The sequence below is a fragment of the Canis aureus genome, chromosome 5 (genome assembly GCF_053574225.1).
Source record: "Canis aureus isolate CA01 chromosome 5, VMU_Caureus_v.1.0, whole genome shotgun sequence".
Classification (NCBI taxonomy): Eukaryota; Metazoa; Chordata; class Mammalia; order Carnivora; family Canidae; genus Canis; species Canis aureus.
Window position 1 is genome coordinate 51,409,612 of NC_135615.1, and position 18,337 is coordinate 51,427,948.

General features: G+C 36.5%; 1 protein-coding gene across 1 annotated transcript in view; it reads right to left on the bottom strand.

Moving 5' to 3' along the window:
* The window catches only part of SREK1IP1 (SREK1 interacting protein 1), a 45,956-nt gene that overhangs the window by 24,397 nt on the left and 3,222 nt on the right, over positions 1 to 18,337 (bottom strand). The window contains exon 3 of the mRNA XM_077896496.1: positions 10,053 to 10,100. Within this exon, the coding sequence (XP_077752622.1) occupies positions 10,053 to 10,100 (48 nt within the window). The remainder of the gene's footprint in view (positions 1 to 10,052; positions 10,101 to 18,337) is intronic.

Sequence of the window (18,337 nt, forward strand, 5' to 3'; positions counted from 1 at the left end):
TCAGGTGTAGAAGTTAATGATTCATCACTTACATACTACACCCAGTGCTCATCACAACAGGAGCCCTCTTTAATCCCCTATTCCCCTTCCCACCTCCCTCATCAATCTTCAGTTTGTTCTCTATTGTTAAGAGTCTGTTTTGTGGTTTGCCTATTTTCTACCCTGTGTTAATTTGTTTTGTTTCTTAAATTCCACATATGAGTAAAATCATATGCAGACCCATTTTTTAAAGTATGTTCTCATGTCCAGTATGGGGTTTGAATTCACAACCCCGAGATCAAGAGTTGCACATTCTACTAACTGAGCCAGCTAGGTGCCCCAATACCAGATCTATTTTCAATGTTAATTTCTCAACTTGGAAAAATAGATCCTGCTTCATTGGTGGCAGTGTAAATTCACTCCTCATACATGCTATAAGCTTGGGTTGCCAATTCTTGATTGTTCCTTTTCTTCTAATTATTATCTTGTAGGAAATCATACAGTAAAGTTTCTGGCCATTTTCTCTAGATAGTGAGTGGGATTTTTCTAATCTCAGCTTCACAGCCTTTCAAACAGGGCTTTATGCAAGAGTCCCCACTCCAGCCAAGCTGCCATCCCATAGTAGTCTAAGGCGTCATTCTCTAGTCCATAAAAGTCTACCCAGTAGGCCTGTGGACCTCAATGTTTTCAGCTATCATTCCCTGTCTGGCTTTGAGCAGCTTTTCATTTCCACCACTAGGGATTTCCTATTCATTCATTTGAGCTGGGTTATTTTTATTGTTGTTACTCTGTTTTTCTCAGCATTTCTGTGTTCAAAGCACAAAAGAGGACTTTCTATCTTGGTTCAGCTTGCCATTTTGATCAGAACTCCTGATGATATAATTTTTCCTTTAACTTAAGCTAGCTTTGCACTCAAACACTTCATATTGCAATGAATATTTAAAGTAAATACTGAAATAATAACCACACTGGCAGCAAGCTCCATCTCACATGCATTTTAGCTTTATTTCAATGAAATTGACCCTAAACTAATACTAAGACAAGTTAGTCATAAAGCTACAAATAGTCTCCTGTTTTTTCTACTGGGGGAATAAGTGAACAAACTTAGGAAATAATTGTATTCCAAATTACAGTTCTTGTGATGTCTTTTCTAAATAGACTCTAAGAAGACAATGACCAGAAAACTCTTAGGTGACCAGACACAAATCCTGACCACAGATACAGAGACATTTCAAATTACAACATTTTAGTAGTTGGTTATAAAAAATGAAGGGGCCTTTTCAGAAATAGTAAATAGTAACTAATTCCCAAATTCAAGGTGCTCTGACTAGCCTAAACAATCTTGAAAAAGAACAGAAGTGAATGACTCACACTTCCTGATTTCAAAACTTTCCACAAAGCTAATCAAAACAGGATGGTACTGTCACAAGGATAGACATATAGGCCAAGAGAACAGAATTAAGAACCCAGAAATAAATACGTGTATGTGTATCTCCAAATGATTTTTGACAACAGTGTAAAGTCTACTTATTGGGGAAAGAATAGTGTCTTCAATAGATGGTGCAGAAACAAATCGATTTCCACATGCAAACTAATGAGGTTGAACATCTTTTTTTTTTTTTTTTTTTTTTTATGATAGTCACAGAGAGAGAGAGAGAGAGAGAGAGAGAGAGGCAGAGACATAGGCAGAGGGGGAAGCAGTCTCCATGCACTGGGAGCCCGACGTGGGATTCGATCCCGGGTCTCCAGGATCGCGCCCTGGGCCAAAGGCAGGCACCAAACCACTGCGCCACCCAGGGATCCCGAGGTTGAACATCTTATTCCCATCATATGCAAACACTGACTCAAAATGGATCAAAGACTTATTATAAGAATTAGGACCATGAAACTCTTAGGAGACAGGAAAGGATAAGTTTTTTCAGGACTTCGAATTTGGCAAAGGATTCTAGGTAAACACCAAAAGCACCAGGGGTGTCTAGGTGGTGCAGTCAGTTAAGCATCTGACTCTTGGTCTCAGCTCAGGTCTTGATCTTGGGGTCATGGGCTCAGGTCGTGATCTCAGCGTCATGGGATCAGAGCCTATGTCGGGCTCTGCACCCAATGTGGAGTGTGCTTGAGATTCTCTCTCTTTCTCCTTCTGTCCCTCCTGCTTGGTCCCTCTACCTCTTTCTAAATAATAATAAATAGATCCACAAACTAAATACCAACAACACCAGCAACAAAGGAAAAAACTGATAAACTAGACTTCATCAAAATTTAAAAATTTTTTGCAAAGAAATTAGTATAAAAGTGAAAAGATAGCCTACAGAATTGGAGAAAATATTTGCAAATCACATTGATAGGGTTTAACATCCAGTGTATATACAAGTTGTACAATTCAAGAACAAAAAACAACTCAATTAAAAAATGGGCAAAAGATTTGAATAGACATTAATCCAAAGAAGATATACAAATGGCCAATAAGACTATAAAAAGATGCTCACATGGGCAGCCCAGGAGGCTCAGTGGTTTAGCACCGCCTTCAGCCCAGGGCTTGATATTGGAAACCCAGGATCGAGTTCCACGTCAGGCTCCTTGCATGGAGCCTGCTTCTCCCTCTGCCTGTGTCTCTGCCTCTCTCTCTTTCATGAACAAATAAAATCTTAAAAAAAAAAAAAAAAAAAAAAAGATGCTCACCATCATTAATCATGAGGGAAATTCAAATCAAAAACCATAATGAGATATCAATTCCTACTATCTACTAGGATGGCTACACATTAAAAAAAAAAAAAAAAGGAAAAGAATAATGTTGGCAAGAATGCAGAGAAGTTGGAATTCTTACACATTTCTAGTGGGAATGTAAAACGAAATGTTCCATTTTAGTGGAAAACAGTTTGGCAGGCCCCCTAAAAGCTGAACAAGGTGACCCAGCATTCCACTCCTAGGCATATACCCAAAAGAACTGAAAAAAGGGATTCCGACACATAATTTCATGGCTCCATTAGTCACCATACCAATAAAGTGGAAACAACCCAAGTGCCTGCCAACAGATGAATGGATAAATACAATGTATCATATCAACCACAAAACAAAGAAACAAAAACAGAGATGAATTTTGAAATGTTATACTAAGGGAAATAAGCTAGACACAAAGTACAAATACCATATGATTATGCTTACATGATACAGTCAGAATGGCCAAATTCATAGAACAGAAAGTAAATTGGAGGATGGGGCCTGGGGGAAGGGAGGGCTGGAGAAATAATGGTTATGGCATTTCTGTTTAGGGTAATGAAAAGTGTCAGAATAAATAGTGGAGTTGGTTGTACAACACTGTGAATGTAATAAATGCACCTGAATTATATACTTAAAAATGCTTAAGATGGCAAATTTTATGTTATATATATATTTTGCCACAATTTTTAAAAATAGTGGGAAAAAGACGATGGCATAGTGTAAAGTCTTACAGATTACCAGATTTCAATTTCCAGTCTCCCCACTTAATAATAAAGTAATCCTCCTGAGCCTATTTTCTGATTTGTAACAGTAACAATCTAGGCAATCTAGGCATCTGGTGCCGGAATCCATCTTTTTTTTTGATTGTTCATGAAAATGGGCACCAGGAAACCTACTTCATAAGGTTGTTTTAAGAATGAAATGCAGTGAGTTGTATCTTTAAAGTGCTTAGCAGAGTCTATAGCACCAAGTAGGTATTTAATACATGGTGTCAGATTATGACCATTTATTGTATCATTAAAAGCAAAAGTACGTTCTCCATCATTTGCATTCAAGGAGTGGTTGGATGGGCAACTCAAAGTGCCACATAACAATAAACACTTAGTTTCATTTAGAACGTGCTGACAAAGATTTACCAAATGAATGATAAATTATGTTTTTATTATTATTATTATTATTTTAAAAGATTTTATTTATTCATGAGACACACACACAGAGAGAGAGGCAGACACACAGGCAGAGGGAGAAGCAGGATCCATGCAGGGAGCCCCATGCAGGACTCGATCCCGGGACTCCAGGATCACACCCTGGGCCGAAGGCAGTCGTTAAACTGCTGAGCCACCCAGGCGTCCCGATAAATTATGTTTTATAATCAGGATGCTCATGTACCTATCGCTTGGCCCAAGGAGTATGCAGACCATGTGAACTAGAGCTAAGTAAACCAGGTTTGGGGGTTCCCTAAGGTCCTCAGCTCTGAGAGCATGAGGCTACATTACAAACTTCTGAATCATTAAACACAATTAATTCCACCAAGCTTCATGTCCCTATCATTGTGATTCCTACCCAAAAATGCAGGCTTCTGTATCCATATATCTTCCTGGAAGTCTCATCTTCATATTGCTTCTGTGCTCCTGACCTAACGGATCATTACCCCCTTCTCTCCCAATCTTCTCATGACTGCTTCTGAAACACACAATCCCTAGTGGACAAATTGTCCTCAGTTTGCTTCCTCTACCGCTTGTTTTAAAGGATATTTGGCTCTTCCCCGAGAACACTTTTCTACAGCTTATTTCAGTATTATTAGCATCCTCCAGGCTTCTTAATACTGTTTCCCAATATAGCAGTCCTCTACTCTCCCACGCAGCCCTGTTGCCTATCTACTGAAGTCTTTGGAATCTGGCTCATACGCTAGTGCTTCACCCTAAGCCCTTCTACAGGCCTAAATGGACAGTCTAGGGTGCTGTACGGCTTTTCTCAGTTCCTTGATATTCTAGATGCCATGGCCACACTATGCTCCCTGTCATCACCTGAAATGTTCCAGTTTGGAAATTTTAAACTCCAAAATCATACTCTCAGTATAAGCACTTATCCTTCTAGCTTTCTCACTCCCTCACACCCATACACAGATCTGTTTGGGAATCTTATTAAGATCTTAACTCACTCAATCCCTTCATTTTCCCCTAGCCTATCAAATTCCTCATTCCTGACTCCCTGAACACTCTTTTATAAGTCTCTATGACTCATTCATATTCTTGATCATCTATCATATCTCACCGTAAAACAAATATTCTGGCTCAAAGCTAAACTTTCTTTGGATAGTGCCTATCCTTGAGTCACCAAGCAATGCTTGAGTGCAATCACACATTCATGAACATTAGCACAAATACAAAACATTTCATTTTTTGTGCCTGTGCTATTTTCCTCAGTGACTTTTCCAAACTTATGACTGACTTAAATTATGGTCCAAACACTTTCCTGTCTCACTCAATGCCCCCTCCCCAAACAGATAATTCAGCCTCCTAAGATTACCAGACAGTGTCTCATTCTACTGTCTCCACACCTGAAAATAGCCATACTTATTCTCACCTAGCTTCCTCCAAAATTAAGAAATATCCTTGTTATAACTCTTAGAGGAAATTGCTTAATCTTCTCCGGTCTCCAGGATCTGCAACATTTCCTATAATATCCCTTCAGTCTATATAAACATATTATATCTTAAATATAAAACCCTCCCTTTATGCCAAATTCCCTTCCAGGAATTATAGTGGACTCCTGAACAACATAGGGGGTAGGATAGGGGCACTCAAAAATCCACATATAACTTCTGGCTCCCTCAAAACTGAACTACTGTATTTTTTGTGATAGAAAAGTAAGATAGAAGTAACCAAATGATGAAAAACAAAGCAAAGGTGGAGGCAAGTTGCAGTAAAGGCCGGAACATCAGGGTTCTTCCCTGCTCCTGGTACTCTATCCTACTACCCGTGGGGAACTCTCTTCACTGAGGTCTTGAACTGGGAGGTGCAAGAAACAGGCTCTGGGGAAGGGTTGTTGCCAAAGAAGCCAAGGACCACATAATAACCCACCCAAGGGGTTACTGACTCTCCACCAAGGAGTGCAGAACCCTCGGGGGACAGGACCGCACCAGACAAAAGCCTTGGACTCAGTATGGGGGTGCTGTCCAAGGTGCTGAATGTCTTCTAAGGAGGGTTGCTAATATTGTCGGGGAACTTACCCCTTGACAGCATTTCCCCCACAAGCAGAAACTGCATTAGAATCACATAAAGGGGACCAGGTGGAACAAGCGACCTAGAGAGAAGGGTAAAGGTGCTTTAACTTCCCTGGTTATCTACCTTCCCTAGACTCCACTTGGAAGGTTTTCCACATTCCCAAGAGAGAAGCAAGATACAGGTATCACTCTAGTATCTAGTTTGGCTAAGTGGAGGTTTGGAGGAAGAGAAGGAGACATGATGGTTCCTGTTCTACTGTTGTACAGTATTTATTAAAACAAAAACAAAGACAAAAAAAATCCTACTCACAACTAAACCTGTGCAGTTCAAACTCATCTTGTTCAAGGGTCAAGTATATTCAATATGTTCCTGTTATGACCTAATGTCTGTGTCCCCTCAAAATTCATATAGTGAAATTCTAACCCCCAAAGAGGATGGTATTAGTTGGTGGAAGCTTTGGGAGGTGATTAGGTTCTGAGGGTGGTAATCTCATGAATGGGATTACTGCCTTATAAAAGAGGGGGCAGCCTGGGTGGCTCAGCTGTTTAGTGCCGCCTTCGGCCCAGGGCACAATCAGGGGACCTGGGATCAAGTCCCACGTTGGGCTCCCTGTGTGGAGCCTGCTTCTCCCTCTGCCTGTGTCTCTGTCTCTCTCTCTCTCTGTCTCTGTCTCTCATGAGTAAATAAAATCTTTAAAGATTTTAAAAAATAAAATCTTAAAAAAAAATATATATATATATATATACACACACACACACACACACACACACTCACATGGTGGAAAGGACTAGAGATGTCCCTGGAGTCCCTTTTATTTTATTTTTTTAAAGATTCTATTTATTTTTGTTATAGAAGCCCATAAGGACTAAGACAGTTCCTTACTTTTCCCATGCAAATTTCATGAAACTAGAGACTATATAGCCACTCCATTTTTTTATCCCTCCCCATACAGGCTTAAATCTGCCCAGTTTGCTTCATGACCTACCACTCCACTTAAACTGAACTTCCTAAGGTCAAAAAAGCATCCTACCTGGTAAATCCAATGACAATTTCCAAACCATCTTTTACAAATCCTATCAGTAGCACATGACAATTTTCCCTCACTTTTGAATATCTATTCTTCTTCTCCTAGCATTGTACCGTCTTGGTCTTTCCTCAGCTCATACCTAAATATTTTACTTTACCTGTTGATATTTTATTCCACTAAGAGTCTGTTATTGTTATATATAAGTTTGCTTATGTACAATTATGTAAGGCCAAAAATATGAATCCAGGACAAAAAAAGTGGTTGTTTCTATAAACAAAGCTGTATTATGGGAAACACCTGATTTAAATGAATTATTTTTAAAAAGCAGTTTTCAAATTAGGTACTGGTGCAAGACTGTACAAGACAGAGAAAAAAAATCTAAAACAATAAAAAGTACCTGTTTGTCAAAGTGGGAGCCATTGTCATTTTGAGGTAGATAATTCTCCACTGCCTAGTACTGCCCTACACACTGTAGGATGTTTATAATCCCTAAACCCTACATACTAAATGTCCTATTGTTGCTCTTAACCCCAAATGGACAACTTAAGAAGAAAAAAAAAAGTCCATGGATTTCCAAGGGGGCAGTATTACCCCTAGCTGAGAAATAATGATAAAATGATTTTGCATTTAGACTTATTATTTTCACTGCTTGCTTATCTTTGGAGAAACAAACTAAGAAGTAGGAAATGCATTTCAGGTATTCGCACTTAAAAGACTATGAGAAACAATAATGAGCCGACCCATGGGCAAAGAAAAGGTCATGAATGTCTATCAATAGATTAGTATTTTAAGTTAAATAAAATATTAAAGGTATTTAGGTATGTTCTTATTTCCTGCTGCTATAATCAAATGCTCCACTATTGAGTATACTCAGTATACTGAACTTTTTAAAGGTATGTTTTCTGAGAACTATGATAATTATCTGAGACATTTATTCCATGGACAAAGGCTTAGTGACTTTGTAGCTTTTAAATATTCAGAAGTTGCCAACTCCAAAAAAAATTCAGAAACTCATCATACAAATAATAATTCTTCTAATATTGTTGAGGAATGTCATGAAAAAGTGACATTCATGTTATTTAGTAATACATCTTAACTTTTGTAATACAGCCCCCTTAACTTCAAGCTTTTGAAAACAATATAACCATATTTGAAACATACTGACAATAAAATCTTCTTCAAGTATTAAAATTTTTAAATTGTACAACCTAAATCATTTGTTTCACATTAGAGAGATAATACTCTTTTGTAACTGATTGATGAATATGCACATTTTTAGGCATTAAAAACATTTCAAAGATTTTTGTGGACTTTTCTCTTAGATACCCCATCAATACTAAGATTCTGGCCTCCAAATAACAGGTAATTTTTTAAATGTAGTTTCCATTAGAAAGACACATAAATTGAGAAGATCTTCCTTTTTAATAGGTATAAGGTGTTAAGTTTAAGCCAGAAGGGAAGTATTACTTAATTTTTCCACAGGAGACAAATGAGTTATTTAATAATCATTAAAATCATAGATTAAAATAATAAAGCAGAAGGAACTAAACTTAGAAAGATTGACAAACCTATTTGTTTACTTGGCTTCTATAAGAAAATTCTAATTACTACAGATACTTCAATTATAGTGTAAAATAAAATAGCAATAAGGAGACTAAATCAACAAATATTTCCAACAAATTATTTTCACTATTTTCCTACAAATCTTAGAAGAGGTCCAAGTAGATAAACCAGTATTCGTAGATAGATTGGAAAATCCATTCCGGATTTTGAAGTAAATAAAACAGCATATATAGAAGAGAGAGCGAGCGAGTGCACACATGCACAAGAACATGCACATGAGCAAGCAGGTTCATAAGTCCTAAATCAAGAAATGAAACATAGAAATTAGCAAAGATTTAAAGAAAAAAAACAAAGCAAAAATAAGCAAGTTTAAAACACAGATTTTTATTGTACTCATTTCTTGCATGCAAGTATATTCTTCAGGAGTTTTTATTTATACGAAGGTTATGTATGCTTATGCTAAATGAGCAAGATTCCCTTGAGACAGATTTCAGCCTCGGCTTGGAGGAATGTGACTTGGTACTCTCAGTATGCTTTCATTATGAGCCCTTTTAATGGAGATTTATGTCCCTGAGTGCTCTCAATTCACATGCTCTTGAATGGCCTTTTTTTTTTTTTACATCACATTTATCTTTTTAAAAATAACTTTTCTGTACAGCATAGGGAATACAGTTGATGGTATTGTAATAGCACTATGTAGTGACCAGTGGTAACTATACTTGTGGTGAGCATAGCCTAAAGTAAAAACTTATCAAATCATTATGTTGTACATCTGAGGCTCATGTAACATTCTGCTTCAAATATAACTACACTTTTATGTAAATTAATTAGTTAACTAATTTTATACAGAGTATTAACCATAATCCAGGCTCATTTGCATGGTCGCCAAACAACTTAAAAAACAACAAATGCTACTGTTATAGCTGTTATCAAAGCTTTAGGAAATGTTACTTTAAAGAAGTGGTATTTGTGATACATAATTACAAATTTAAGCTATAAAATTGCACATGTTAAAGTTTACTTTTCTATTCCATTTCATTGATCCATTTCTATGGTCCATTTCACTGATCATAACAGAGATTAATGATTGTTTACATCAACTTTTTGCCTGTGAGCAGAAATTCTGGGACTAATTTCATTCTTAAAGACTAAAGTCAATCTACAGGAAAACCCTTCATAAAAAATTTTCATTGCTTTCCCCTCTTCATCCAATATCTAGAAGGACAAGGAGTAAAAGATTAAATACATTTATACTTTTTTTTGGAATATACTTTCTTCAGTCTCCAAAATCTACTACTCCACTTGTACTTGACATATTTGCTAGTCACTAGATACACAGTTATCTGTTATTGAGTCTGTAGCAGGGAAGAAAGTAACTATTTAGGGTTGACAGAGCAATTTCTGAATCATCTGCAAACCCGGCTAAATAACAAGGCTATAGAACTATGCTGAAATCAGGGCACTGAAATCAGGATGCTAAATTACACTGCCCAAAGAGGCAATGATTCACTCTTTGAAGCATTATTTTTTAATGTACTTACGATAGCCACATTTTTTACAGCCGGCTCGGACACTATCCTTGTTGCAACCTGAAATACAATTGGATAACATTTTAGGAGACATATAAGAAGTAGAAAAATAAGAATTTCATCACATGAATAAACTAAGAAACCTCTTACTGTAGAATTTCTTTCTTTAAAAAAAAAAAAAAGTCATTCCTGACTCAAATTAGTAACACTATTCATTCAATTGTTTTGAATATTAGAAGTAACTGGAAAAGCCAATTTACTCACACTATTTTCTTTGACACTATTTTAAGAATAATTCCAGAATATATTTATTTTTCTTTAACAGAAATGCCGTGTTATGGTCAAGAGCTTAAATATTCCCAGAATTCTAGAACACTGAGGAAGAAATTCCAGAGAACTTCAGCTTGTCCCTCAAATGTAAATAATTAGCTATGTATGTATATGCATACATATATTCACTATATATACTAGTTACTATATATACATATATATATAAACATTCAAGATAACAAATGTTTTCCTGTTCTCCCTTAGAAGAAAAACAAACTGACTTTTTAAAAAGAATTGATGAGAATCCAAAGAAATACTTTAATTGCTAGGTATTATAAGAAACATCTGAATTCAGCAATCAGATCTGACAAAAGAAAACGAACTTCTAGTCACAAATTCAAAGTTTAGAAACATTTATAGTTATCTCTGTATAATTAGTGGTACATGAGAACAATGTTGGAAGAGGAAATAACAGATGAAATAGATTTTTGTAAAAAAAAAAACATAAAATTTATCACCTGAAGCAGTTTTAAGTGTATAATTCCATGGTATTAAGTACATTCACAATGTTACTAAAACCATCACTACAATTTCCAAAATCCATCATCCCAAACACTAATTGTACCCATTAAATAGCTTCCCATTCTCCCCTCTAGCCCATGGTAATCTCTATTCTATTTTCTGCCTCTATACATTTACCTATTCTAGGAATCTCATATAAGTTGAATCCTACAACTTTTATCCTTTTGTATCTGAATTATTTTACTTAGTGTAATGTTTTCAAGATCATCCATATTGTAGCATATATCAGAATATCATTTTTATGACTGCATTATATATATATGTGTGTGTGTGTGTATATATATATATATATATATATATATATATATGACTAATTTTAACCTCTAATAAGGACTTCCACCAACCAGAAGGTCAGGAAAGAACTGCTCCATTCCCTTAATGAAAGGCATCTAATTCCTAAACCCTTCATATGAAGCTATAATCCAAATTCACTAATAAAATACATATAGCACAAATATAAAATACTGTTAATTTTATTTTTTTTTAATACTGTTAATTTTAAAAGGAAGATCATTTTCAAAGTATCTCCTTACAGTTATGAAGACAATACAATAGTCATTTTCCCTAATCCCAAAGTTACTTTAAAATATATACTGTTGGGCAGCCCAGATGGCTCAGTGCTTTAGCGCGCCTTCAGCTCAGGGCCTGATCCTGGAGACCCAGGATCTAGTCCCACGTTGGGCTCACAGCATGGAGTCTGCTTCTCTTTCTGCCTGTGTCTCTGCCTCTCTCTCTCTCTCTGTCTCTCATGAATAAATAAATAAATAAATAAATAAATAAATAAATAAATAAATAAAATCTCTCTGTGTCTCTCTCATGAATAAATAAATAAAATCTTTAAAAAATATATATAGTTGAGTTATTCTAGTAAAAGTACAGTCAGGTATGCTATAATGCTTGTTTTAAAAACATGAATTTGTTTCTGTGCAACTGATATAAAAGAGAACAATTTTAATATAATGTGACTTTTGTCCAAGAAAAACACTAAGTGAATGCAGAAAGTAGTATCCAGTTACTCAGAGGCTTATAAGAATACACAAAACGCACCCAAAATATTTCTAGTGACCTCAGTTCAGCATGTGTGCCATGAGCAGCGTCCAACTGCATAAGATGTAATAACTCTAATCTGATTTCATGTCATCCTCTTCCTACCATTACTTTGGAACAATTCACAAGCTCTAATTCTTATGAAGTCCACTTCCACAGCAAACTTCAGTTCTTCTACAAGGTACAATACCCTATTTATTGTATTGTTTATGTGCCTTTTAACCAATTAATATGTGCAAAACTAGGCTGTTATTAGGTTATTATCAATATTTATGTATCATTGATGAAGTTTTTAAGTGTTGTGCCTCCATCTCACTTTTTCTCATAAACCTTGTGGTAATACATATGCTGCACTGTTGTAGAACTGTGGTATAAAACCGGATTGATAATAAAATCTCAGGCTCTTTCATTATGAAATAATTGCTCATTGGGGGAAAAAAAAACAAAATGCAGAGAATCCAGGTCAATGTTAAGTCTGTTTCCATAGAAACCATAGACGCTGAATAAGACAGAACAAAACTGTTCTAAATGCACCATTATCATTCCTACAATGAACTAAAACTGTTGTAATGGACAGAACTGGAATGACCTCATCTCAGCATTTATGAGAAATTAACTTACTTATGACGAACTCTACCTCAGAATTCATAATGAATGAAATATCAAACTTTTTCAGAGTAGGTTTCTTTAACAAAGTTGTAACTTCTTTATGCAACAAGAACTCTAAATAAAAAACTCCATATCAACCATGTTTCTCATCAGTTTTTGGTTACATTAAAATTTCAGGCTTCATCTGTCCTAATTTTCTTGAGTGTTGGGCCAACTGAATGCTTCTGCCTGGGACATTTAATCTGATGCTTCTGATACAATAACTCTGAGATAAGTGACACAATGAAGTGAGGACATTTCATTCATTCTCCTGTCAAGATGCAGCTTCTAGTGGGAGTGACACCAGAGAGCGGCACTCCTAACCATGTCTGGGGCTGTGCAGGATCTTGGCTATGGATGTCCTTGGTCTTTTCTGTTTTCCAAGTCTTGTTATCTAGCCTTTGCTTATGTTCTGTGAGCTCCCTGATATCTTTCATTTTCTTCTTCAATTAACTAAGTCAGTTTCTGTTGTTTGGAACAAGAATTCTGCTGATACAATAGTACTCAAAATCTATGTCAAGCTGAATAGCAAGGCCATATTGAGAGGCCCTTATTACTTCAATTAGAAGTTACCCAGTTCCCCATCTGAGGTTCTCATGCTGTTCTTCCTACCATTCCTATTTAAAGTTTGCTAGTCCTGTTCAGAGTAATACAACCTGTCTCCCTTGAAATGTTCCTTTGTAATCATGACCTACAATCCTAAAATCATTGAATAAAAACTTATAAAATTGCCTACATTTTTAAAAAATGGCAAAGACCACCTAAAACAAACTCAAAAGACACAGGAAAATGTAGGAACAAATATATGCAACTCATAGCACCAATAAAGGGCAATTATCCCTACCATACAGAACCCAGAAAATCATTACGAAAAAAAACCAACAAGAAAAAAAATTGACAAAGGAGCTAAGCAAAAAGCTCGCAGGAACAGAAACAAGTCTGAAACATGGAGATGCTCATCCTTACTCATAATAAGTGAAATGTACATTAAAATCTATAGTGAGATTCTATTTTCACTTATCAGAATAGCAAAGAAAGGGTTGAGAAAAGTACGGGGCAGATACATTCTCATACAGTGCTTAATAGCAGTATAAATCAATACCACCTCTAATGGAAAGCAAGCTGACAAAATCTATCAGAACTATAAATGTACATACTACTTTGACCTAGCACTTCTCCCTCTCAATCTGCTTGCACAAATGCATATTGACTTATATTGACTTATATACAAAGTTATTCACTACAGCATCATTTGTAATAGTAGAAGAGTAGAAATAATTTAGATCTAAATAAATTATGGTTAGTCTTAATGATAGCTGATCATCTCTAAGATAAAGAAAAAAAGCAAGGTATAGAACAGTGCTTATGGTATATTGCCATTTATATGAAAGGACATTGGATATAGATAAAGCAAATTAAACACAGATTTTATTCATAGATGGAAATATACAAAAAAGATCTCTAAAAACATCAACTAGTTACCTAAAAAAGAAGTGCCTCTGGGGTAGAAAGGGTGTATGTCATTATATACCTTTCGGTACATTTAAAATCTGAAATATGTGGATGAATTTCCTTCTCAAAAACCAAACTAAAAACGCCCCTCAAACAACTCAAAATGAAGAAGACTTGCTCTTGTGCAAGATTCTATAACAAAGGCAGTAATTGCTCTTGTAAATTCTTCAGAGAAGCTACGTTACAGATTTACAATAAAATTTTATTAACTGATGGCTTTAGGAATAAATTGCAGACGTCTTTATCTATGCTAAATACTAGCAAGGGCTTGCTGTGGATCTAGAACTCTGTTAAACAACCTGAGTGGCAGGGAAGAGTACAGTTAACTGGAAGGCTTTTCATCTTCCAAGAACTTAAAGGAGTAGAGAAAGCCAGAACATCTTCTCTAGGTTCCAGAACATGCCAGACAATCCTGTATACAACTCACTGCTGAGCATGGTGTAGACTTGCCAGATGTCCTTAACAAACGCTTGTTGCTTTGAGGCGAGAAACTTAATACCTCAGCACTTGGGAATCCGTGACTTATGCAGCTCTCAGTTGCTAGCTATGAAACTAGTGTCTACAGTGTCATTGGCCCATGTCATTGGTCACTGAGGAGTGATAGGCTCCTGAAGAACAGGTGCAGAAGAAGGACAACTGAAATAAAAATAATGGCTATTTAGGCAAGGGAAGGGGGAAAGAGAGAGGCATAAGGGACCTTCCTACAGTGATAGAAATATTTAAAATCTTGATCTGGGTGATAGGTGTACATATAGTGTGTGTATATATATATATATATATATATACACACACACACACATATATATACACATACACACACACACAATTTGTGATGTACATTTTAACATATGTAAATTATGCCTTAAAATAGTTAGCATAAAAGGAAAAAAAGAAACAGTATGAAAAGAAGGAAAAAAGAGTAGAGAAGACCAAAGAGCAGGGACAAAGATAAGAGGGAGAAAATACAAGCATGTGAGCACTAGGGATGCAGTGGTAGCATCCCCCTGGCAGATGCTTCTGATTATTTAGTGGCCCCCAGAGATATGGTAAAACATCATATTGACCTAAATTTATTTTTTTGAAAATTTCACATCACCTAGGTTTCCAAATCAACAATTTAGTCACTGGGAACTATAACAGTAATGCTTGGAATTTAATAGTACATTTCTCTATTTTAGATGTGGGAAGCCTGTCAAAGTCTTCTTTACGTTAAAATATGTTCTATAATCATTTAAATTTAAAAGTAAACAGCTCAAGGCTCTAAGTTTTCTTTACATTACTTAGAAACTGCAATCACCCTTCCATTCTTTTCATTTTTAATTTACTTAGATTCAATTAGATTAGATTCTTTTTCTGCTTTGTAATATTTTAAGTTTTACATTTGGTTACTCCATTATAGTTTTATCATAATTTGGGAACCCTTAAAGGTAACCTCCATTTATTCCACTTTTAAAATTCAAAATGTGGCCAGATTTTATGCCAAAGAGGTACAAATAGCTATGTAATAGCTAAAACTGAGTGCAAAGTAAAACTCCAAGTATTTAAATTTTCTACTGCTTTATATTAAGAATTTATAGATATAATCCTTACTTTAGGATCATCAAGTATTTTATTTTAATTACCTGTGAATTTCAAAAATGAGTTAAAGGAGATCCTTGATGTAAACATTTTGAAAAGAATAGATGTCCTTGCTTTTAGTTAAAAATGCCAGCACAAACATTTGATCCTCCTAAGGAGAGATATTAAAGAGCTGCTTATTTCAAACTACTGACATGAAAGAAGTAGCATTTAAGTAAATGTATACAGTGCTTTCATCCACTTGCCTCAAGGTACAAAAAAAAACCTAGGAAGAAAAAGGTATTACCAGCTTAAGAAGAGGCCTAGAAATCTGAATTTGTCAACTAACGAAACAGAATCACAATCACTGTCTAGTTTAGCCTGTCAACTTTAGTACTAGATTCTGCTTTGCAACAGTTCTAATGATCAACCCTCTAAATTATTATTTAATCATTAATTATTATTATTTACCTATTACGGGCAAATCTCTCAAATGGAGGTTCCAGAAGCCATAAAGATTAATCAAGTCCCTACCCTAAATGAAACTACAATGTACTAGGACGATGCACCTGCACAGCTATCATACACGCTAGAATGTGCCAGAGTAAAAACCACAAAGCTTTACTACTAAGGAGGAAGAACTGGCATGCCAGACTTTCAGCTGAGAGATGAGGAAAGCTTCCCAGAGGTACCTATGGACGGCAGAGGAGGGGCGGTGACAACAAAAGCATGGAAGCAAGAGTTCACGAGGGGTTCTGGGAATAGCTGGTCAAGTCCGAAGACTGTACGATGCTAGAGAGGAAGGGTGGGAGGAAAGAGTGGCAAGAGAGATCTGGCCATGCTTAGGAGGGTGAACTTCACTCCTGCCAAGATGGGGAGCTTTGGCACTAGAACAGTTTAGAAGGAAGACAAAGTGCAGTCATCAACTCCTTCATTAGAGAGATAAGGACAAGGAGCCTCACAAAGGTTAAGTTACTTAAAAAGAAATATGTGATTCACAGATAGGTGCCAAGAACTAATTTCTTGCCACACGTCCTCCCTCCCCCAGGAATGACAGGATCAGACACATAGTTTAGGAAAATTATTTCAGTAGCAACGCGCAGCACAGATTAGAGAGAAAAGAAATTGTGGACAGTTTAGGAGTGAAAAGAAATTGGGTGCCCTGTAATTTAGAATTCTTCTATTACTAAGATGTTTTATGTGTTAAAATTTTGACTTACTTTGATATGCCAGGTAGAATGTTAATTTGGCTAGAGGAAATTGACTATCTTGACAAGACAGAGTTTTCTGAATGAGAGAGAAAGAGTTTTCATGCTAACACACATCAGTAACATACATTGCCACGTAGGGCAGGTCGACTCTTTGCGGGGAATGATGGTGAATCGTTAACGTGAACGTCAGAACTAATTTCAACACCTGTGAATGGGCAAAGCAGTTTCTAAAAGAAAGTAAACTTCACTGAAACCTGTACGTGTCATTTTTAAAATCACAACGAAGAGTCTATGATTTCCCTAAGAAAGTACACATTTCATTGTGTTGCCTACATAATGGTAAATGCTGACACATAACACTGTGGATAAATGGCTGAAATAGGTGACCATAAAACAGGAGAGGCAGGTTTTTGTTTGTGGAAGGCAGCCTCACCACTTTATAGTCGCATCCTACAGTAATCACTTGCGAGACCGCCCTAGAAATACCATGCTGAATCCATACGAACATTATGCCTAAAAATAAAAGAGCCTAACATAATAGTCGGCCTTCTCAATAATTATCTCAAAAGATTTCTGATGGAGCCCTGTTTTTCTCTAATACACTATCTGGATCGATCACCCAAGAAATTATCTCAACATTTTCTGTATCTCTATTTGTACATCATTGTACTCTGACAGTGATGTCATGTCTATTATCTCAATTTTTGCCCAGTTTAAACAGGCTGTCCATGTCTGGCCGTCTAGCTTAATGGCGCAATTTAAGATTATTACACTCCGCTGCATTATTTTGAATTGGAAGAAGGTTAAGATATCGATAATGCTGGTCTAAGTTTAAGGCATTTCCAATAAGGACTTTTTAAAAAATCACTTTCCCCCTCTTTCTTAAGCACCCCATGTTCATTACTAGACTTAAGTTTCATGAGGACACAAGCTATGATATTGTGTCCCCTAGAAAGTCGATACCATGTAGGTCCTCAAAACGCTTGCTCAAGTAATAAACCCACCAGTGACAGCAACTCAACTCTAGCTGCAGCCGTGCAATACAAAGATCCCCGGGGCTGATGTGACAGCTCAGGACGCCTAGGCAATCGGCTCTGCAGACGGGCCTTCCCCTGCTAGCTCCTTCCACGTTGATAAGCTCCAGGTTTCAGCCACAGACCCTTCTCTCACACTCTGCACATCCCACCTGAGCACAGGGAGCCACTCGGTTACATCTGTGGAGGAACTCAAATGGTTGTCTCTGGCTCTGGCTTCTTTCCTAAGTTACAAATTTTCTCTCTTACTGCCTGTTAGAGGTTTCCATTCGTAGGTCTCACTATACCTCAACACGAACCCCAAACGGAAGTTCCCATCATATCCCCCTAAAACCTGCTCTTTCCCAGGTATTGCCTACATTAGTAAACCGCCCCACTGTGTTACAATACCCCACCTTCCTGTCTTAACCTCTGCACTGATTCCTAGTGAATTTAC